Source organism: Nematolebias whitei, chromosome 3, assembly GCF_014905685.2.
Source record: "Nematolebias whitei isolate Nwh7 chromosome 3, NemWhi1, whole genome shotgun sequence".
NCBI classification, from domain to species: Eukaryota; Metazoa; Chordata; class Actinopteri; order Cyprinodontiformes; family Rivulidae; genus Nematolebias; species Nematolebias whitei.
In genome coordinates, this window is record NC_056500.1 from 44,042,897 (window position 1) to 44,066,447 (window position 23,551).

A 23,551-nucleotide genomic window follows, 5' to 3' on the forward strand; every position below is an offset into this window, starting at 1 on the left:
TTTCATTCAACCTTTATTTATACAGGTTAATCCCATTGAGCCTCGAGGACTCATTTACAAGAGAGACCTTGTTATTATTTTTATTATTGCATATATCAAATTTGACATGACAAAGTGATTCTGAGTTTTAAGACTTCAATAAAGATCAAATCATTTTGACACGATTATTTCTTGCCATTCTCAGCTCTGTGAAATCATTGGATGACTGCGGTCATGTGATCTTCTTAACCCGGAAGTACTCCAAGTTTTTAACCAGTCACAGCCATTCATTCGCCGTTACTCGTCGTGCATACTGTCAGAAATCTGCGTAAGACTTTCAGCCTTATTTTAACGGTGTTAAACACATTTTACTCGTTGTTTTATTGCTTTTACTTTGGCTAGAAGAGGTAACTAATTTGGATGTTGTTTTGTAGCCTAACAAAGGTGTCGACGAGTTTGTTAGAAGCGCTTGCTACCGGTGTTGTGCCGAAAAAAGCACCCCTGCCGGCAGGAGTGACATTCGCTGCTAGTTAGCTGAAGCTGCTAACACTGAGTTCTTCTGAGCAGCCTATTAAATTGTATCACCTTAATAAGGATGTGAAGTTTTCATGTTTAATGGGAAGAAGCCGATGTCAACAACACGGCTGGCGGTGACAGTTAGCCACGTAGCTAATTTAAAGCTGGGCGTTGGTTCAAAATCATTACGTTAAACTTGAAACAGCTCGCAGAGCCTCGATAATCCGGCACGTCAATGTTTATGTTTATTGTTTTAGGTGGAGTCTCTCAGTGAACCGGCTTAAGCCCCTTTCCCCTCCCAGCATGGCTTCAGATTTGATGGAGATTGACGACTCCCTGTACAGGCAAGTTTACCTTAATATGGCGACTGTCAGGTGCATTTACTTCACCTTCTTTCCAACTCATTCTCTCCTCCTTTTGTATTCCTCCCTCCAGCCGCCAGCGATATGTGCTTGGAGACAGTGCTATGCACCAGATGGCCCAGTCCTCAGTCTTTCTTAGTGGAATGGGAGCAATGGGTGTAGAGATAGGTGAGCCTCACAAAACTGTTATAAACACACTAATCAAATAACCTTCATAAATAACTGAATTTAGCATAAACACTAATTGTCTTTTGCATTTTTCTAGCTAAGAATATTGCTCTGGCAGGCGTGAAGGTAGACACACTATAACTAACCTCCCAACTTCCTGATAGTTTCTGTATGCACAAATTGTGTGTGTGTGTGTGTGTGCTTTCTGTAGACAGTTACGCTTCATGACACGAAGCAGTGTGAAGCCTGGGATCTCGGCTCCAACTTTTTTATCCGCAAAGAGGACGTATCGAGCCAAAGGAGGAGGTAATGCATGCAGCATGGAAGGACTGCTGTGATTCTGTGAACACCCGAAACGGTGTTGATGAACTTTTAGAGCCCAGAAACAACTTCAGTGAGCCTTAAGTGTTGACTCTAGATGTTTGTGGAGCAGCAAAGCACTGTTATTCCTAAAATATGTTGCCACAGTAGGTGTTTTGAGGATGATGCGTAATGCACGCTCTGTGGATTTGAAAGCGAATGTGTGTAGGCTTTTTAAATGTCTGTTTTGAAGCTCTGGGCTGTTTTTAGTACTGCAGAGGAAATGAACGATGCTTGTAATTTTCTGTCTACATTGGGCTTGAATTTGAGTGAAAACAAAATGGAAATGTAAGTAAAGATGACCAAAACTAGTCCCTTTTTAATGTTTTTGTGATGAGTCAGTCAGTGCTGACCAGGATTATTATCTAAACTCAGAAATAGATGTTCGGTCATTCTTAACTTAATCGGTCAAAAGAAAGCAAGCGTTCAGGTTTTTGTCTATGCATTTGTCGTCTCTGTTAAGAGACACAGGTTTGCTCTCCTTGTCCTTGTACACTTGTTTACCCAGACTCTCTTGTTGCTCTCACAGGGTGGAGGCAGTGTGCCCTCGGGTTGCAGAGTTGAACCCTTATGTCCAGGTTGACGCGTCTTCTTTACCTCTGGATGACAACACGGACCTGAGTTTTCTCAGAAAGTATCAGGTAAGTCGACTATAATAATACATTGTGATTTTTTTTCATTCAACCTTTATTTATACATGTTGATCCCATTGAGCCTCGATGACTCAGGCTGTTGTTTGTAGTGAACCTCTTGGCTCGTTTACATTTTGATTAGATGAAAAAGGTGTCGAGCACTCGTCTCCCGCTGGTTATAAAGAGCTGAATGTTTGCTGATTATTGAAACTGAGAAGATTGTTGCTGTTTGTTTTCAGGAACAAATGGAACCCGTTGTGTGCAGCTACTGTAGTTTTCAATACAAAGTAGTTGCCGTAATGGGAAAAGTTTCAAAAAGTAAAAACGATGCAGTGCATTGATGACACTCTGATGTGGACCTCAGTTAATATATACAGTGCTTTGTGAAAGTATTCGTCCCCCTTGAACTTTTCAACCTTTTGCCACATTTCAGGCTTCAAACAAAGATATAAAATTTTATTTTTTGTGAAGAATCAACAACAAGTGGGACACAATCGTGAAGTGGAATGAAATTTATTGGATGTGTCAAACGTTTTTAACAAATAAAAAACTGAAAAGTGGGGCGTGCAATATTATTCGCCCCCCTTGCGTTAATACTTTGTAGCGTCGCCTTTTGCTGCAGTTCCAGCTGCAAGTCTCTTGGGGTTTGTCTCTATCAGTGTTGAACATGGAGACACTGAAATTTTTGCCCATTCTTCTTTGCAAAACAGCTCGAGCTCAGTGAGGTTGGATGGAGAGCGTTTGTGAACAGCAGTTTTCAGCTCTTTCCACAGATTCTCGATTGGATTCAGGTCTGGACTTTGACTTGGCCATTCCAACACCTGGATACGTTTATTTGTGAACCATTCCATTGTAGATTTGACTTTATGTTTTGGATCATTGTCTTGTTGGAAGATAAATCTCCGTCCCAGTCTCAGGTCTCTTGCAGACTCAAACAGGTTTTCTTCCAGAATGGTTCTGTATTTGGCCCCATCCATCTTCCCATCAATTCTGACCATCTTCCCTGTCCCTGCTGACAAAAAGCAGGCCCAAACCATGATGCTGCCACCACCATGTTTGACAGTGGGGATGGTGTGTTCAGGATGATGAGCTGTGTTGCTTTTACACCAAACATATCGTTTTGCATTGTGGCCAAACAGTTTGATTTTGGTTTCATGTGACCAGAGCACCTTCTTCCACATGTTTGGTGTCTCCCAGGTGCTTGTGTCAAACTTTAAACAACACTTTTTATGGATATCTTTGAGAAATGGCTTTCTTCTTGTCACTCTTCCATAAAGGCCAGATTTGTGCAGTGTACGACTGATTGTTGTCCTATGGACAGACTCTCCCACCTCAGCTGTAGATCTCTGCAGTTCATCCAGAGTGATCATGGACCTCTTGGCTGCATCTCTGATCAGTCTTCTCCTTGTTCCAGATGAAAGTTTAGAGGGACGGCCGGGTCTTGGTAGATTTGCAGTGGTCTGATACTCCTTCCATTTCAATATGATTGCTTGCACAGTGCTCCTTGGGATGTTTAAAGTTTGGGAAATCTTTTTGTATCCAAATCCGGCTTTAAACTTCTCCACAACAGTACCTCGGACCTGCCTGGTGTGTTCCTTGGTCTTCATTATGCTCTCTGAACAGAACCCTGAGCCTATCACAGAGCAGGTGCATTTATACAGAGACTTGATTACACACAGGTGGATTCTATTTATCATCATCAGTCATTTGGGACAACATTGGATCATTCATAGATCCTCACTGAACTTCTGGAGTGAGTTTGCTGCACAGAAAGTAAAGGGGCAGAATAATATTGCACACTCACTTTTCAGTTTTTTATTTGTTCAAAAAGTTTGACACATCCAATAAATTTCATTCCACTTCACGATTGTGTCCCACTTGTTGTTGATTCTTCACAAAAAAATGCAAATTTTATATCTTTATGTTTGAAGTCTGAAATGTGGCAAAAGGTTGAAAAGTTCAAGGGGGCTGAATACTTTCGCAAGGCACTGTAGTGTCTGATTGTTGTGCTTTCTGCTGCAGTGTGTGATTTTGACAGAGGCCAGTTTGAGTTTACAGAAGAGGGTCAATAATTTCTGCCACACACAGCAGACCCCCATCAGAGTAAGTTTACTGTCTTGAGTGTGTTTATACATAACGTTGCAGCAAAATTGTGTTTTACACATTTTTGGGGAACTGCGACTCCTGTGTATTAACCAACTGTGCATCTTTTTCCACCAGTTTATCAGCTGTGATGCATATGGCATCTGCGTGCGAGTGTTTTGTGATTTTGGAGAAGCGTTTGAAGTGTCTGATCCCACGGGAGAGGAGCCCAAGGAGATTTTCATCCAAAGTATTACTCAGGTAGGGACATTCTTTGAATAATCTCTAAAATAATATTTAGAGTTGTTTCTTTGTTAACCACATAATACTGATTATCCGTTATCAGTTTGTTAATCATAAAAATTAAAAGTTCTTTATCGGCACACTGACAGTCCAGGGAAGGTGGGGGTTACATTTTTTCCTCACATTAAGGAAGAAAAGAAGCCCCAATTTTGAAAAATCTAGGAAGAGGTGTTAAAAACTAAATTATATTTACATCAGGGGCCTCAATTTGCTCTGAACACCAGGATAAATATACAAAAATTAACAAGACACAGCTGATTGACAGCACAGAATTGTAACACAATATTTTGTCCCCTATCGCGGAGTGAAGAAGGGGAATTGGAAATACCCTCCATCCTTCCGTTAGTCCATCTGTTTATGCATGTATGTTGTGATCTTGATAACTTGAAACATTGTCAACTTCCATTTTGGTACGTTGCTGCATCTATTCATAAGAAGGGTCACTGTTGAAAACTGGGTTGCCATGTCAAAATCTAAGATGGCTACCACCATATATGAATACTGTATGTAAACCTTGTGAGTTGGATCATTTCAAAAGTAAGCAAAGTGCTGACCTCCATTTTGGTGTGTTGCTGCATCTGGGTGTAAAAATGGTCACTGTCTAAAATTTGATTGCTACGCCAAAATCTAAGATGGCTACCACCATATATGTAAACTAACCTCCCCTATCATTTGAGGAAACTATGCCTTCTAGTTTTTATTATGTATAGTTTCCTCAAATAACTGGGGTGGCCAAAAATTAATCTGTGGTGGCCACCCTCTGCCTCTGCCAGTGTGCCTGGTCGTGGATGAAGTTGCTCCCATCACTCTGCGCCTTTGGACAATGAAAAAAAACAAAACAAACTATTTTCATTCTTATACACAATGTAACTCCTATTCCGTAATATAAATATATTTTACACTAAAAACATTAAGTTTACTTGCATTCCCTGTAGAGATGCACAGATCCGAAACCAGTATTGGTACCGGTATCGGAAACACTTTTGGATCGGGTATCCATGACAATGTGACCGATCCATGACTGGACAAATCTATTCACTATAATTCTATGTTTTGTGATCTGAGTGACATCACGCTGTAGCGTACTGACTGAACAAATTAAAGTTGTGTTGTTTTTACATGTTTTGACTAAGCTCGTGAAGCTCTTGATGTGTTTAAGTGTGCTGTTATGGTGCAGAGTTTTCAATAAATTTCTAATTCAGTACATTCATCTCTGCGTTTAACAAAACAAATGTTTTAAGTTAATTCAGCACTGGGTTTGTAAGCTCAAACATCCAGGTAGGTAGACAACAAAAATGGCTAAATTATGCCATCTGGGTCCAGATGACATAATTTAGCCATTTTTGTTGATTCAGCACTGTTTTTTTCTGTACCAGACTGTATAGGATCGGTATCTGTCGATACCAAACAGCATATATCGGTATCGGATCGGAAGTGAAAAAAAAAAAAGAAAAGAAAAAAGTGGATCGGTGCATCCCTAATTCTCTGTTCAGTTCTAGTCAAAACTACCAACATTCACTATCCAAATCCCTCAGTGATGGGGGAGATGTCGTACCGCTTGTTTTATGCATTAAATAATTCTTTAAAGCATTTTGTTCATTTTTGTTTGAGAAAAATGAAAATGAAATGATTAGATTTTGATCTTGACTAAATAAATATTTTTAGATAGGGATGCACAGTATTATTGGCATGGTATCAATATCGACCGATATGGGCAATAAAGTTAAATATCGGACATCGACCATTCCACCAAAATTACTCACCAATATAAAAGGCGCTGTTTTTGTTATATATTTTATAAATATGTATTATATATTTATATAGTGTTACATCATTTTCAGCCCCTTTTTGGCATTGTATTTGGTAACAGCCAAACTGACAAAGACCATGCAGCATAATGTAGTATTTTAATTCCACAGCAGAGAAAGCTATGTAGTCTCTGTAAGTAGGTCTAGAAAAAGTATTCGTATCGGTTATCGGCCAAATAATTTTTAACATATCGACATATCGGATATCGGCCAAAAATTCAATAGCATGCATCCCTATTTTTAGCTACTCTGACATTTTGAAGCTCTTTTAATTTCAGTGTGGCATTTGAGGTTATGGATGAACATGTTTCCATCCTAAAACGGTGACATTAGTTCAGAAATGTTGCAGAAGGAAATCTCCAGTTTAGCCATGCTAACATTAGCTAGCTAAACGTAAGTTAAAACAACAGTAGGTGAACATTCACCCTCAGACACTTCACACAGCCTAATTCAAAAGAAAAAAAAAGGAAAAAGCATTAGAATATGTGTTGACTACTTATTTTGAGTCTTTCTGGCTCGTGTCTTGAATATTATGTGTTTGGGGCTCAGCAAGTTCAACTGCTGGTGATGACAATAATAGGAGGCTGTAAGGCTTAAAGTTGGTATCATATACTTTATGACTGCATAAGAAAACTAAGCTGCATGAAATATGATTACAGCTAAAATATGAAAATGTTCCCCTGATCAGTCTTGGGGATGTCAATCCTTCCTTCTTCCCCTGGTGAAACCATACGTGTCTCCTCTCATTTTATCAGGACAATCCAGGGGTTGTGACCTGCATGGACAACCAGCCCCATGGCTTCCAAACTGGCCAGAGAGTTGTGTTCAGAGAGGTCGGGGGCATGGTGGAGCTGAACGGTTCCACACGGCCAGTTACAGGTAACGTGCCAAACTCGTACGATTCATCAAATACAGCCTACCAAAACTTAAATGATCAACTTTTATACAAGAAAAGAAGTAAAACAAATCTTTTTGAAACACGTTTGTCTAATTGTGTGTGTTTGTGTGTATTAGTGCTTTCCCCCCATACTTTTGAAATCGGAGATGCGTCGCAGCTCCAGCCATACACATATGGAGGTTTTGTTGTTCTGGTTAAAAGTCCCAAGACATTCATATTTGTAAGTTGTCTCAATAAATGTCACATTTGGATCAAACAGAAAACGTCTGCTTTGAATCCATTGTCTTAAATATTTGTGTGTTTTAGGAAATGTTAGAACAGCAGTTGTGTGAGCCTCAGGTCCTGATTCCAGACTTCAGCAAACCAGAGGTGAGAGTGGTGAAAAGAATGAAAAGAGGGAAGCTAGTATCTCAAGAGGAAGCCTATCGGCCATTTAACCAGATACTTTTCTGCTTAAATCAGGTTGAGTCAGTACCATGGCCTTTGTACGCCTATAAAGAACAGTAACGAAAGTTACGTGTGTAACTACGGTTCTATGAATCCCGGATGACTGCCAGAGGGCGGTGCTGAAAGCACTGAATGTTCCCTTCGCGCATGCGCTGTCGAGTAATAATACCAATGGAGTCACAGGTGTGACACAGATTAGCAATCAGCGGCTATATAGCCTGACGTAATCCGCAGCTCTGCTCCTAAAGAAGCTTCTCGCGAAATGCAAGGATTCTGAGTGACAGAGAAGCTCTGGCAGTCATCCGGGATTCATAGAACTGTGGTTACATATTGTTCTATTTCATCCCTCCTGACCACCAGAGGGCGGTGCTAAAAACACTGAATGACTAATACCGAGAATGTCACAAGGAAATCTGAGCACACACCTCACTGAGGAGGCCCAGAGGACCCTTGCAGAAAAACCTGGCCCAGGGGATGAAGGGTGGCCACGTTAACGCTGTAAAATCTGGTGAACGTGCTTGGGGAAACCCATGATGCAGCAGCACATATTGCTTCCAGCGGAACCCCTCTCAGGGCAGCCCAGGAAGCGTAAATGCTCCTGGTAGTGTGCCTTCATGCCGACTGGCAGGGGGCCGTGCCCTGCAGCATAGGCGTGGCAGATGACATCCACGATCCAGTGGGAGAGGCACTGTTTGGAAAGAGAATTGCCCAACCTAGGGCCTTCATAACACACAAACAGCTGGTCTGAACGTCGTATAACGGCAGTATCTGCAACGTATGCCTCCAGTGTCCTCACTGGGCACAATAATCCAGACTCTTCGCCAGGCATAGGCTGAAAACGTGCCAGCCTCAACGGTTGTTACAGTGAGAGTGAGATAACACCTTTTGGTGCAAATGCAGTGTTTGGCCACAAGGTAACACAAGAGCCCTCAGGGCCCCACCTGAGACATGAGGGGCTGACTGAGAGAGCATGTAGCTCGTTGACCCTCTTTGCTGAGGCAATAGCCAACAAAAAAGCCATCTTACATGAAAGCCACTTGAGGTCCGCCTGCGTCAGAGGCTTAAACGGAGGGTGGCACAGAGCTTCGAGAACCAAGGTCAGATCCCAACCTGGTGCTCGTGGAGCCGTCGGCGGGTGCAACCTACGGGCACCACGCAGAAGAAGGGAGACTAGATTATGGTTCCCCACCATACAGCCATCAATGCTTGCGTGATTAGATGATATTGCTGCTACATAAACTTTTAAGCGTCGAAGGAGAGCGACCCTTACCAAGGAGAAACTGGAGAAACTCCAGAATGGTGGGTACTGTACAGGAGACTGGATCCTCATTGTGATCAGAACACCGTTGGGAAAACAGACGCCACCTGTTTTCGTACTGCTGACGAGTAGAGGGTGCCCTGGTGCCCAGGATGGTGCGTCTGACGGGGCTCAAAACTCTAGTCAGCTGCTGTCTTAGCCTTGCATTGACCACAGCCGAAGATGTTGAGGATTGGGGTGCCATATCTGTCCCCCCAACTGAGACAGAAAGTCCCTCCTGGTCGGAAGACACCATGGGACGCCCTGACATAGACTGCGTAGCAGTAGGAACCATGGTCGTGCTGGCCAATATGGAGCCACCAGCAGCATCCTGTGGCCCTCCTCGAAGACTCTGAAGGGTTGGCCAAATTAGAGAAATGGGTGGGAAGGCATATAGGAGCTTTGGCCAAGGATGAGCCAATACATCCTGGCCCAGCGCACCTGATGCCCCCGTAAGGGAGTACCATAGGGGACACTGAGTCGACTCTTCTGTCGCAAACAGATCTACTTCTGCCTGACCAAAACGGTCCCAGATCATCAGTACTATGTCGCTGTGGAGGGACCACTCTCCCGGAGCAGACCCCTGGCGGGAGAGAAAATCTGAGACCTGATTGTGTCACCCTGGTAAGTATGCCACCCGCAGAGTGGACAGGTGAGGAGAGGCCCATTTCAGGAGCTCTCTGGACACTCTCAGAAGTTGTGCTGACCTGGTGCCCCCCTGGTGGTGGTTGTGATAGACAACAGAGGTGTTGTCTGACTGAACAAAAACATGCCCTCCTTCCAGATGGGGCAGGAAGTACCTGAGTGCCAAATGCACTGCACGCAGCTCCAGCACATTTATATGCATGGAGCGGTCCTTTTTACCCCAGCGGCCTTGAACCGCTCTACGTTGCCACACAGCGCCCCATCCCATGGAGCTGGCATCTGTTGTGACCACTTCCCTGCGACACACTACCACTCCCATGGGGACACCCCTGGACAAATAATCTTTGTCCCTCCATGGAGACAGGACATGAAGACATGACAATGCCACTGCAAACTTGCGATGCCTGTGCAGCCTAGCATCCAGGTGAAAGCTGTTGAGCCACCTCTGCAAGGGGTGAAGTGACAGCAGGCCTAAGGGCACCACCCGAGTGACTGACATCAGTTTGCCGAGTAACTGCAGGAAGGCAATGTAGGGGAGCTGCCTGCCCAGCCTGAACGACTGACCAGCTGGAGTATGCCGCCCACCCTTTGAGCGGATGGGCGAGCTATCATGGAGGGTGAATCCAGAACCACCCCAAGAAAGGTGATCGTCTGGGAAGGGATCTGGCAACTCTTCCCCAGGTTGACATTGAGGCCCAACTGGGACACATGGCAGCCAGAGTCCTTTGTCCGAGTCTGTCTAGCTGGTTGATGGACCGACTCACGAAAGCTCCTGTCTGGTCTCTGCTGAATCGCACGAGGGTAAAGACCACAGGCTTCCAAGGCAACCGAACAACTCCCCCGGCACCACTGGGACATTATGGAGTGTTCTACGACATGGCTTGATCAATGTTGACTGCGCCAACCAGACCTGTTGGCGAGCCTGGACCAAGAAGGCCATCACGTGCCCAAGTTCCCTCGTCATCAGTGCAAAGGCCTGGAGCGCTGCATCGCTAAAGCCCATTGCTGCTGTCGCACCGCTAGTCCCCTGAAGGGACGTGGAGAGGGCAAGCATGAGGTGCGCCATGGAATTGCCGAGGCGGCCAGCATACGCCCCGGCGCAATAAGCTCTGCAGAGGAATTCATCAGTGATGTGACACTGAGCTCGTGGGCACCAAATATCACTGCGCAGAGCCTCTTCTGGTGACACGATGAGCGAGGCAACAGCAGGTTCGATCGTCTGCATGCGATCCAAGCCCGCTGCAGTTGGCTCATGCATAGCCACCAACATTCGACCATCCGTGGAGAGGTGCACAAAGGCTTTTGGGTCCCGCCAGCAACCATGCAACTCCCTCAGGTACTCCTCGGATGGAGGGACGGAAAAAGGAGGGGCCCGTCCGCGCCTGAAGAAGGCACTTCCAGGGGTGGACTCCTCTGGTTGCAGGACATCCAGCTGCAGCCGTCTCAGGGCCATACGCATGACATCCTGCATCAAGCCGTCACCTGACCCACTAGCTACGCTCTGGGACGAAGAAAGTGAACCAGTCTCTGAGACTTAAGATGACTGCCCCTCCTCCTCACCTAAAAAGTGAGAGGCAGAGGCAGCCAAGGATAACGCATCCTCCTCTGCAGCCAGCTCAGGCATGGGTAGGGAGGAGAGTCCGGTCGCTGCCACTTGCTCAGTCCCCAGTTGGTGTGCCTGAAATAGGGACTTCATCTCCGCCAATTCTGAGAACAGCTGCTCCAACCTCGTGGAGAGGCCCTGATCAGACTTGGCTCGCCTCTTCCTAGGAGGGGCCACAGAGACTGTGGCCTCAGACCGGCACTTCAAGCACCTAGGTGGAGGTCACTGCTAAGCTCGGGGCAAAATTGGGCCAGCCGAGCCACCCTCACAGCATAAAGCTACAGTTCATACAGGGGTTCTCTGACAGTGCCTCCACCAGATAGTCACGTCCAAGACAGGCAGGACACAGGTCATGACAGTCATCTGCCTGGAGCACGGCCCCACAATCTGCAACAGTGAGAGCTGTTCATGCTCATTATTTTAGGCAGTTTACTCAAGTAAAAAAACTGCAAGTCAGCAAAGGGGCTGACTCCGCCAGATCTGTCCAGGATACAGGGCGAAAACAAGGACAAAAGGATAGGCCTAGAATTGGGAGAGGGGGCGCGTATGCTTGCCATCACCAATTAACAAGGCAAAGAAACTCAGACAGGCTAACGCCGTTAGCTCGGCTGGTAAAAAGAGGACAATTGGGAGAAGGGGGCACGAACGCTTGCCTTCACCAATTAAGACAAGGCCAGAACTCAGAGAGGCAAGTACCACTAGCTCAGTCCAACTGTGTATGAGGTTGGTGAAAATGACTGGGGAGTGGGTGCGCGAACGCAAGCCTTCACCAAAGAAAACAAGGTCAGAACGTAGGGAGGCTAGTATCGCTAGCTCGGTCCAACCTTCTTTGAGGTTGGTGAAAATGACTAGAGAGAGGATGCGCAAACGCTAGCCTCCACTAATGAAAACAAGGCCAGAAACTCTGCTGGCTACGTAATTAAATTTCGGAGCACAGTCCAACCGACCACACAATTGGAGGTCTCCAGCAAACGGGAGCGGAGCGAATGCTACTGCTAACAAATGGCGAAAAATAAGTAAAAAACGCTACTCACCAGTGTTGAATCACACACCTAGTAGTTATTAACAAACTTTGGAGCACAGTCCAACCGACCACACGGTTAGAGGCCTCTAACAAACGGGAGCGGAGCGAACGCTACATCTAGCCAATGGCAAAATATAAGTGAAAAAAACTATTCACCAGTGTTGAATCACACGCATAGTAGTCAGACGCTGTAAGTTGGGAGGGGGGCGGAAACTGCCGTAGACCCCAACGAACAGCAGAAATACCATTGAACAAGGTTAAACCGTCGCAGCCCCTAGGAAGGCGAACACGCTACTCCCGCCAACGGGCAGTCGGGCCTCCGACGACGGTGAAAAGTTCAAATATCCAAAGGGCTGAAACCCTGAATTGAACCGAGCGCGAGAAGAAAAAAGGAGCAGAGCTGCGGATGACATCAGGCTATATAGCTGCTGATTGGTCATCCGTGTCACACCTATGACTCCGTTGATATTATTACTCGAACAGCGCATGCGTGAAGGGAACATTCAGTGCTTTCAGCACTGCCCTCTGGCGGTCAGGAGGGATGAAATAGAACTGGCTGGTTTTGTGGTACATGCTGATTCACAAATACCAGAAGTCACTTGTTTGGTTTTGAGTTTCTTCTTCTCTTGTTTTAAATCTACCCATCAGGCCCCACTGCAGATTCATGCTGCCATGCTGGCTCTGGACAGGTTCCAGTATAAACACTGCAGGCTTCCCAACACTGGGTAAACAGAATTCATCTCTCTTTTGTCTTCTTCAGTCTAACATCTTTTCATTTTTATTATACACCTGTTGAAGGTGGACTTATTTTGGTGAAGTCTTCGTATATCAGTTAACTTTCTCTTATCTCGTCCATAACGTTTGATCCACTCGAGATAATTTAACAAAACTTCACACACACATGCATCATCACTAGGAGTGTTTCATACACGGGCAAGGTCACAAATCAAGGTCAAAGGTTGGACAAGGTCTGTGCTTGTCCAGTCCGTTTCTATAGATTGCTGTTTAATAGTTTGTCATTGGGCGTATAATGTGTTGTGAGCAGTTCTTTTATTATGCAATCCAGGAGGATCTAGTTAAAGTTTATGTGAAGCCATGCAGATGGTTCTAAACTTTTCATCTTGCTGTGTTTCAGGTGTTTACAGGATGCAGAGACTTTACTAAAACTGACTGAGGAAGTGAACACAACTCTTAAGAACAAAGTGAGCATTTCTTCTCTCTTCTATTGTTTCTTTTAAGGGATGCACAACAGCCCTCGACACATCGGCAGTCGCTTATAATCTGACGTTACTCCATCGTTTCTTTTCCTCGCCCTCCTTATTTAAAGGCTCCTGTGAATGCTGAGCTGGTGCGCTGTTTGTCTAGGACGTCCAGGGGAACTCTCCCTCCGTTAGCTGCAGCTGTAGGGGGAATAGCCAGTCAGGAAGTTCTTAAAGCCATCACAGGAAAGTTTGCACCTCTGCAGCAATGGGTAGGATACAATTAGAGGTGAAATGAAGCACAATGATGCTTTGTTGTTCCTTTTTCTTCCAGTTGAACATTTATTTTTTTTTGCCCTTTTTCTAACCTGTTTAGTTTTATCTTGACACCATCGAGCTCGTCAAGCCTCTTCAGTCTTTGGCCGTTGAGGAGTTTGTCCCAAGAGGTGATCGGTATGACGGGTTGCGAGCCTGCATTGGTGAATCTATGTGTCTTGAACTACACAAGCTCAGGGTCTTTATGGTAGGAAGTGCACTTTATTAAATGCATCCATTCAGTCATGTCTGCGTCTAAACAAATATCTGTTCTTTTAAGGTTGGTTGTGGTGCCATAGGTTGTGAGATGCTAAAAAACCTTGCCCTCCTCGGTGTGGGGTTGGCCAAGAGCTCAGGAGAGGTGAGCGCCTCCACTTTTTTTTTCTTTCTGCATTTCGGCACATTTTTATTTCTTGGTGTTATGAGCGTACTGCATCATTTCTCAGGTGTGCATCACCGATCCAGACCTCATAGAAAAGTCGAACCTCAACAGGCAGTTTCTCTTCAGACCCCATCACATACAGGTGAATACGTGTTTTTGAGTTTCACCCTGTCATGTTCACTGAAATCAACGCATTAATCAAATTTTCTGTTTCTTCAATTTCAGAAGCCAAAAAGTACGACAGCTGCAGAAGCCACTCATGACATCAACCCAGAGCTGCGGGTGGAAGCTCATTTAAACAAAGTGTGTCCAGCTTCTGAGAACATCTACAACGACTCCTTCTACTCCTCGCTGAACGTAGTGGTCACTGCGCTGGACAACGTGGAGGCACGGAGATATGTGGACAGGTGTGTGTGAATGATCCTCCCTTATTACAGTTTTCAACTCTGCACCTTTAAGTTTGGTATTAAGAAAGCTAAAAATAAAAAGTAAAGCAAAATGTCTTCTAGAATAAAGAGCAGTAGTTGTCAACAGGCGATCCCAGGGCCCAAATTTGGCCTCGGAGCTCTGGCATCTGGTTTATGAAGCAGTTATTTATTAATGCAAACTCAGTACAGGTCTGTTGTAGCCCTGAACAGAAACGGTTAATGACAGTGGTGTGTTTGCTTGCTCACAACGCACAATCAGGCCCAGCTCAGATGCTGGAACACAGCAGCAAGACAATGTACTGGTGATTTAGGCAAGCTGGTTTGCCTGCAAGAAGCTCTAAAATGTCAAAATGAGCCCCTCAAAACCAGCTGCTCACATGATGGTTGTCAGCAGCAAAACTGGTTGATCCACTCTGAGAAGGTGCTATTTATAAGACTGAGCTGAATACAGCACCTCAGACTGAGGAAGTCTTTCGGATGAAAGATGAAACTTTTCTCCATTTTTTGTTGTCGTTTTGTTTTGTTGAATGTCCAGAGGACCAGATTTAACTTTTTTAGATTTTTCTACCTGGATTATTGAGCATGCATCAGGATATTTTTACATGAAGGCACGGGTTTCAACTATGACTTTTGGAGCTTAGACAAGACTGAGGTTTCTTCCCCGAGGTCAGCCTGTTAGCTTAGCTCATAGCTTAGCTTCTCAGCTTAGCTGCTTTTAACGATCCAAAAACGCGATTTTAGATCGTTAAAACGGATTTTAAAGAGAAAAGAGAAAGGGACGGGTCAGTGAAGAGCACCAGGGTTGAGCTTTTTGTCATCCAGCGTCTTCAGTAGAAAGAGACACGAAGAAACGATAAAGCCGATAAATGAAAACGATGTTGATAATTTTCATTTATCATGTGATTAATTGATTTAATGTTTATCGCCACAGGCCAGGTGTGAACTTCTGAAATAATAACCATACTTTGTTTGTGTCTAAAGTATCAACTCTCAAAACACAGTAAAAACAAACTTTATCTCTTAGTCCACTGCTTTTTGTGCCTGCCATCAGAAATTCATGACACCTAACTCAAAACTCTGGTTCATTATTTTTAAATGGTTTTTTTTATACATTCTTTTCAACATTTATCAAAGTTTAAATTTTTTTTTTCTACTTCACATTTTTGCATGGAAAGTACCAAAAATATTGTCAATCTAAATGAAAATTTCAAAAAAATGTTTCAACAACTTTGGGAAAATTGAAAATGTGGTAAATATTCTGTTGTTGATGACTTCTGTCCTAGAATGACCCCGAGTCGTTTGCTAAGATTGTGTTTTGTACCTTCCAAAGTTCACTTGTTTCCTTTATTAATTTTACTTCACTCATGATAAGTTTTAATTTTGTAAATGTGTGATGTAGTTTAAAAGTGCTGGTGTTTGTTTCCAGCCGCTGTGTGTCCAATCAGAGGCCTCTCCTGGACTCGGGCACCATGGGAACCAAAGGACACACCGAGATCATCGTGCCAAACCTGACTGAGTCCTACAATAGCCATGTGAGTCTATGGAAGAGTCTGAGTTTCTGGCCTTGATTGTAGTTGACTTTAGTTTCTGGCATGTTTTAAATAGAATTATTACAGTTTTATCTCTGTCCTTCTGTCCTCCCAGAGGGACCCCCCAGAGGAGGAGATCCCATTCTGCACTCTCAAGTCTTTCCCCTCTGTTATAGAGCACACCATCCAGTGGGCCAGAGACAAGGTCTCACCACTTAGACCTACCCGGGTTCTTTTATTGTTTAAATAATTAACACATTTATTGTAATGTTTTAGAGACTTTAATCTCTTTTTTTAATCATCTAGTTTGAGAATGCTTTTGTTCACAAGCCCTCCATGTACAACTCCTTCTGGCAGATGCACCCCTCAGCTGAAGCGGTGCTACAGGTGGGCTTTTCTCTGACACAGATGTTGTTCTTCCTCATTCAGCACAACTGCAACTCTGGTGTGTGTGTGTATGTGTGTGCAGAGGATGCAGGCGGGGGAAAGTCTGGAGGGGTCATTCCAGGTCATAAAGCTGCTAAGCAGACGGCCCATTCAGTGGGAACACTGCATCACTATCGCCCGTCTGAAATTTGAAAAGTATTTTAAAAGAAAGGTAACCACCTAAAGTTACATATAAATGTAGAACATGGAGATATGGTGCATACTGGTATTACAAAGCTGCAGTTCATGTATGGTTTAAATCTGCTACTCTTTATGTAGGCCCTACAGCTGTTGCACTCTTTCCCTCTGGAAACGAGGTTAAAAGATGGGAGTAAGTTTTAAAAGTAGATTTTTGATCATTTATGACGTAAGAATCAGAAATGCAAAACTACAGAATAACTTTGTTCTAATGTTCTTTCTTCTAAGGTTTGTTTTGGCAGTCTCCAAAAAGACCCCCAACACCTCTGGAATTTGACTTGAAAGACCCCTTGTGAGTTGTTGCAGTTTGTGTCTTACTCTTTCACGTTTGTTTGAGTCAAGCTTACGAGACCTTCCTTTGTTTCCATCAGGCATTACAGCTTCATCATCAGCACTGCGAGGCTCTTTGCAGAGATTCATAACGTCCCCTACTCAGAAAAGGTACGTCACATACATGTGTGTTAAACACCATCAAATGCCCACATGTGCCGGTAATCACTTCCTGGGCTTCTTTTGTTCATCAGGATCTTTCTGAAGAGGTGGTGACCAAAGTTTTCTCCAGTCTCAAGATTCCTGAGTACAGACCCTCAGAGAAGGTAAGCTCCTCGGATGATTTAGTCTTTGGCTTTAGTGCCTGTGCTGGAGAAAAACTGATTACCGTAAACTGACTGGTGTTGATCTGCTAGTGTATAGAGACTGATGAGACTGCAAAGAAGCCCGATCAGATAAAGATGCCTCTAAGCAGCGAAGAGGAGAGGGAGGCCATCACACAGCTGGAGCAGGCCATCACCACAAACAAGGCCAAACCAGGTATTAACACATTTAGAAAGGGACGCTCATGTTTGCAGATGACAATTTGATCTATTGTGAGAACAGGGAACAGGTAACAGGTGGAAGAGAACTTGGAGAGGTGGAGGTATGCACTTGAAAGAGGAATGAAAGTCAGTCATAGTAAGACAGAGTACATGTGTGAATGCGAGGGAGGCTGGTGGAACAGTGAGGTCACAAGGAGCAGAGGTCACAAAGGTGCAGGACTTCAAGTACTTGGGGTCCACTGTCCAGGAAAATGAAGAATGTGGTAAAGAGGTGAAGAAGAGAGTCCAGGCAGGATGGAGTGGATGGAGAAAAGTTTTAGGAGTGATTAGTGACAAAAGGGTGTCGGCAAAGGTCAACGGAAAAGTTTACAAGACAGTGGTGAGACCAGCTATGTTGTATGGTCTGGAGACAGAGACATGGACAAAGACAGGAGAAAGAACTGGAAGTGGCAGAAATGAAGATGTTAAGGTTCTCCTTAGGATGGAGAAGATTAGAATGAGATCATCAGAGGTACAGCACAGGTTGAACAACTGGGAGATAAAGTTAGAGAGGCCAGACAGATGGTTTGAACATGTCCAGAGGAGGGACAGTGGGTAAACTGGTAGGATGTTAGATGTTAAAAATGCAGCTGCCAGGAAAAAGACTAAGAAGAGATACAGTGAGGAAAATAAGTATTTGAACACCCTGCGACTTTGCAAGTTCTCCCACGTAGAAATCATGGAGGGGTCTTAATTTTTCATCTTAAATGCATGTCCACTGTGAGAGACATAATCTAAATAAAAAAAAAATCAGGAAATCATAATGTATGATTTTTTAAAAATAATTTATTTGTGTGTTACTGCTGCAAATAAGTATTTGAACACCTGCCAATCAGCAACAGTTCTGGCCCTCAAAGACCTGTTAGTCCGCCTCTAAAAAGTCCACCTCCACTCCACTGATTATTCTAAATTAGAAGCACCTGTTTGAGGTCGGTAGCTGCATAAAGACACCTGTCCACCCCACACAATCAGTAAGACTCCAACTACTAACATGGCTAAGACCAAAGAGCTGTCCAAAGACACCAGAGACAAAATTGTAGACCTCCACAAGGCTGGAAAGGGTTACGGGGCAATTGCCAAGCAGCTTGGTGAAAAAAGATCAACTGTTGAAGCAATTATTAGAAAATGGAAGAAGCTAAACATGACTGTCAATCTCCATCGGACTGGGGCTCCATGCAAGATCTCACATCGTGGCGTATCAATGATCCTAAGAAAGGTGAGGAATCAGCCCAGAACTACACGGGAGGAGCTGGTCAATGACCTGAAGAGAGCTGGCACCACTGGTTCCATGGTTACTGTGGGTAATACACTAAGACGTCATAGTTTAAAGTCATGCATGGCACGGAAGGTTCCCCTGCTTAAATCAGCACACGTCCAGGCCCGTCTTAAGTTTGCCCATGACCATTTGGATGATCCAGAGGAGTCATGGGAGAAATTATGTGGTCAGATGAGACCAAAATAGAACTTTATGATCTTAATTCCACTCAACGTGTTTGGAGGACGAAGAATGATGAGTACCATCCCCAAAACACCATCCCTACTGTGAAGCATGGGGGTGGAAGCATCATGCTTTAGGGGTGTTTTTCTGCACATGGGACAGGACAACTGCACTGTATTAAGGAGAGGATGACCGGGGCCACGTAGTGAGAGATTTTGGGGAACAACCTCCTTCCCCAGAAACCTGGCTGATCTAGAGAAGATCTGTGTGGAGGAATAGACCAAACTCTCTGCTGCAGTGTGTGCAAACCTGGTGAAACACTACAGGAAACATTTGACCTCTGTAACTGCAAACAAAGACTACTGTACAAATATTAACATTGATTTTCACAGGTGTTCAAATACTTATTTGCAGCAGTAACACACAAATAAATTATTTAAAAAATCATACATTGTGATTTCCAGATTATTTTTTTAGTTTCTCTCACAGTGGACATGCACCTAAGATGAATATTTCAGACCCCTCCATGATTTCTAAGTGGGAGAACTTGCAAAGTCACAGGATGTTCAAATACTTTTCCTCACTGTATGTGGATGCAGTTGGAGAGGACAGAGATGGAGGAGGATGACTCTCTGTGGAAATGGACGCTCAGGCTTGCTGTTAATAAAGTGCATTGTAGCCAGACAAAAGTTATTACTTCATCTGCCTTTCATGGCAGTGGCTGTTATTTACTTGAATGCAGAAGTTACTAAATACATTAGATTCATATTTTGAGCATCCACTTTATTTGGTGTACTATGAACAGCATTCAGCACTAACACACATCCCGTCACGTGCACTCCCTGCAGGAGGATTACAAATGTGTCCCCTCCAGTTTGAAAAGGACGACGACACCAACGGCCACATTGATTTTATCACATCAGCGTCCTCCCTCCGAGCCAAGATGTACTCGATCGAGCCAGCCGACAGACTGAAGACCAAGCGCATCGCTGGGAAGATCATCCCTGCGATCGCCACGACGACAGCTGCTGTGGCTGGACTGGTGAGAACAGCGTTAGTCTGTCCTTTACTTTTGACCGATGTACTGAAACCAAACTGCACGTCGTTGCTCGCAGCTTCTCAGCTACTGTTGATGTGCTTTTATTTTGAAATACTAAGGTGGCTCTGGAGTTGATCAAAGTGGTTGGAGGCTACAGGTTGGACTCTTTCAAAAACTGCTTCTTCAACTTGGCCATTCCAGTCGTGGTGCTCACAGAGCCCGCTGCAGTAAAACAGACACTCATCAGGTTGGAGCATTTCCATGGTTACCAGTTTTACTCCAGTGGTGAACTGGTGAAGTGTAGGTTATGACCATTTAGACTTCTGAAAGTGTGCACGTGGTATACGTTCCAGGAACAACATGTACTTCTCCATCTGGGACTGCTGGACGATCTTTGGCCATGAGGACTTCACTCTGTCTGACTTTATGAACGCAGTGAGGGTGAGACATTCGTTTACATCCTTCTGTTCTGCAGCTTCTTTGCTGTATTTTATAGAAGTTTTTGTTGTATTGTTGTAGGAAAAGTATGGGATTGAACCAAGCATGGTTGTCCATGGAGTAAAGATGCTGTATGTGCCTGTGATGCCTGGACACTCGAAGAGACTCAAACTTACGTAAGCACCTTGTCCCATTAGCCTCTTTTAGTCAGTTTTACTCGTTTTCTTACACTAAAATGATTTGCCTGCCTAAAACACTAAAGTCCACTGAACCACTGCCTCCTACAGGATGCAGAAGCTCATCAAGCCATCAGCAGACCGCCGCTACGTTGATCTTACAGTATCATTCGCTCCAGAATCTGATGGAGATGTGGACCTACCCGGTCCGCCTGTCCGATACTACTTCAGCTCCGACGGGAAGGCGCGCTGACGCCTCCTGAGACGTCCTCTTCAAACCTACTGTGTCCTTATTTCTCTTCTTCATGCAAACTGTTCAACCCTGAGATCGTAGGCCAGGCAGGCAGGACTAAGAGTCTTCCTGCAGAATGTTATCAGATGATGATAAAGCTCCTAGCCCCGGCACACCACCCCCACCAGAACTGCAGACCTGGTCCCAGTTTTTTTCTTGCCTCACATCTAGCCAGTGGAACATAAGGATGCTTGAGTAGCACTTGTCATACCTCTGTACAGAGATGTGGCTCATTCGTTTTACTCTGGAACGCACAGCCCTGCCTGTGTTGATGCCTTAATTGATACTTTATTTTGTTCATTTCGTGGCGTTGACCTACTTAAAAAAAAGTCGTCATCTACAGTTACATACTTCAAGGTACAGCCCATTCCTCGTTTGTGTTTTAAAATCTGCTCGGTTTTAAAGTTGTAAGATCGTTGGCACAGGAACGATCAGCAGATGGTGGTCATCACATCATCTTCCTCCTCAGAATTTGTTCATCTCTTCTTATAGAAACCGAAACGGTTTGAACGGTTTTGTGGCAAACGACCAAAGATAATGATCAACTTTAACGTCTTTCATCGGCCTCATCACAACACGTCTAACATCAGCAACATGTCGACGGCACCTTCGACGTGCTTCGTCACAAGTAGGCGCGCGTCTGTCGCCTCAGAAAAGCATTTTTATATCACAACACATTCAAAATGATGCATCTGTTGTGAGGAGTTCAACCACCCAAACATAGCTGTTTAATTCATGCACTGACATCATTTAATACTCGCTGGCAAACCATGTTTGTTATCTTAAACCTTGGCTTGATATGAGCAGATGTTTCTTAGACAGGAAGGCCTCAAACATCTGTATCCAACATAACACACTCCTGGTTTTAATAGTTTATAGTTTGTCATATTTGTTTATGGATGTACGTTGGCAACGTATTTATTTCTCTTTTTTTGTGTCAAACTGAGCCTGTGTTGTTAAATTATGGTGCGCTGGTTAATTCTTAGTAATGAACACTGAGTTGTTTTTATCCAGGCAATTCAAAATTCAGTTCCTCTTGAAAGTTGTGAAATATACAGGTTTATATTTGAAATGATGCCCATGAAGTTCGGAATTGAGTCAATCAAAATTCAAAAACATCAATCTAAAATTATTTATCCACTTGGAGTAATCTGCAGGCCAAGACTAAAATTAAAATAATGGCTCATTCTATATTCACATATGGTGAATAAAGCAGAGTGTCTCGTGTGTTGTTAACTCTTGTTCAATGACCATCTGTGTAAAAACAGTGTTGAGAGATGATGTTTGTTCTTGTCACAGCTCCATCTATGTTCCAATAAAATGTGAGAATTCAGGATGTATTAAATTAAAGTGCTTGAGTCTTTGTTTTTAAAAATGATAAAAATTCAGTTTATTACATTTTATCAGTTCCCTCCAAGATACGAAGGCATTGGTTTAAACATAATTTACAAAGATGTACAGTAATATAGATGCATGTATTTTAAGTTTATGCAGAATTTGTTAAAAATTAATTCATTTTTACATTTCATTTGTAAATGTGATTATAAATACTGGTGCAAATAATATATGAAGAACAGTTTCTTGAAGCATTCACTTCATATGTCGAGGTCCTGCAGGTTCCCCCAGCTGGGTCCCACTTTGACTTTGGCTTTTAGCTTCACGTAAAGTTTCACTGCTGACTCCATCTCCCTCTTTACGATCTGTGCAACCTGACAAGAAAAAAAACATTCACATGAACTTTTCCCACTTTTTGCACGTCAAAAGTCTGTCGTGTTACGGTGTGGCTCCATCCGCCTGTAAACTTTCTCTTGTCCCATAACTTCTGATCCGCTCAAGATGATTTAACAAAATTCCTACACCTATCTATCATCACTAGACGGAGCGTTGCATACTCTTCATCACCCCAGCTCCAAGGTCAAGGTCACAAATCAAGGTCAAAGGTTATACAAGGTCATTGTTTGTCCGGGGTATAACGTGCCATGTGCGTTACTTGAAGATGCACTTAGAATAAATTAAGCTTTGAGAAGCCCAACGGTAACGTTCCAACCTGTATGAGGTCTTGTTCTGTGGTTTCATAGATGAGCTCATCGTGCAGCTGCAGGATGAAATAGGCTCCCCTCAGCCGAGACGTCCTGGCTCTGCTCTCGTTATGGGCTGGCGTGACAACAAATGTAATTTAACAGACGTGTGCATGTGTTGTTCGTGCAAAAAGTAAACGAGAGCGCAGCGATGAGGTCACCTGTGTGCTGGTGAGACAGCGGCGCTGCAGGATACGTCTGTCGCAGCCGTTTCTGGATGTTCACAGTCGCCAGTTTAACGATGTCTGCCGCTGAACCCTGAACAGTTGTGTTCACTGCCTGCCGCTCCGCCTGATTGAGCCACGGACGATAAGAGACACAGACGATAAAAGATTCGTTCAACAAGTGAAATCTTGATGAAATCGTGAACTTACATGAGCTTTGATGTGCACGTTGGTGCTGGTGATGCCAGCTAAATATCTCCTGCGGCCCATCAGGGTCTGAACATAACCGTTCTTTACGCAGTTCTTCACGGTTTCTTTAAGAAAAGTATTAATCCCTGGAATACAAGAGAGGACATGGAAAAATGGTGAGAACAGAAACATGGATGATTTTAGTGTTCATTTTACCTCACAGCTTCTCATCTCTCACACACACACACACACACACACACACACACACACACACACACACAC

The 23,551-nt window shown here is 44.0% G+C and overlaps 2 protein-coding genes across 2 annotated transcripts in view; one reads left to right on the top strand and one right to left on the bottom strand.

Moving 5' to 3' along the window:
- Nucleotides 1-798: 798 nt before the first annotated feature.
- Nucleotides 799-20,955, top strand: uba6 (ubiquitin like modifier activating enzyme 6). Its single transcript, XM_037674351.1, has 31 exons — nt 799-839; nt 931-1,025; nt 1,123-1,151; nt 1,237-1,331; nt 1,915-2,026; nt 4,040-4,120; nt 4,238-4,360; nt 6,966-7,089; nt 7,225-7,328; nt 7,415-7,477; nt 12,773-12,849; nt 13,260-13,326; nt 13,452-13,595; nt 13,700-13,846; nt 13,919-13,999; nt 14,085-14,162; nt 14,246-14,427; nt 15,875-15,980; nt 16,093-16,182; nt 16,284-16,364; nt 16,447-16,575; nt 16,683-16,734; nt 16,830-16,893; nt 16,973-17,042; nt 17,126-17,197; nt 17,288-17,411; nt 19,742-19,935; nt 20,052-20,179; nt 20,286-20,373; nt 20,452-20,546; nt 20,658-20,955. The coding sequence occupies exons 1-31, from the start codon at nt 799-801 to the stop codon at nt 20,797-20,799; spliced, it is 3,078 nt and encodes a 1,025-aa protein (XP_037530279.1). The 3' UTR covers nt 20,800-20,955.
- Nucleotides 20,956-22,433: 1,478 nt separating this feature from the next.
- polq (polymerase (DNA directed), theta) overlaps nt 22,434-23,551 on the bottom strand; it is an 81,466-nt gene continuing 80,348 nt past the window's right edge. Inside the window, exons 31-34 of the mRNA XM_037674352.1 lie at nt 23,291-23,415; nt 23,078-23,207; nt 22,886-22,992; nt 22,434-22,547 (exon numbers count right to left, since the gene is read on the bottom strand). Coding sequence (XP_037530280.1) covers nt 22,434-22,547; nt 22,886-22,992; nt 23,078-23,207; nt 23,291-23,415 — 476 coding nt within the window. The remainder of the gene's footprint in view (nt 22,548-22,885; nt 22,993-23,077; nt 23,208-23,290; nt 23,416-23,551) is intronic.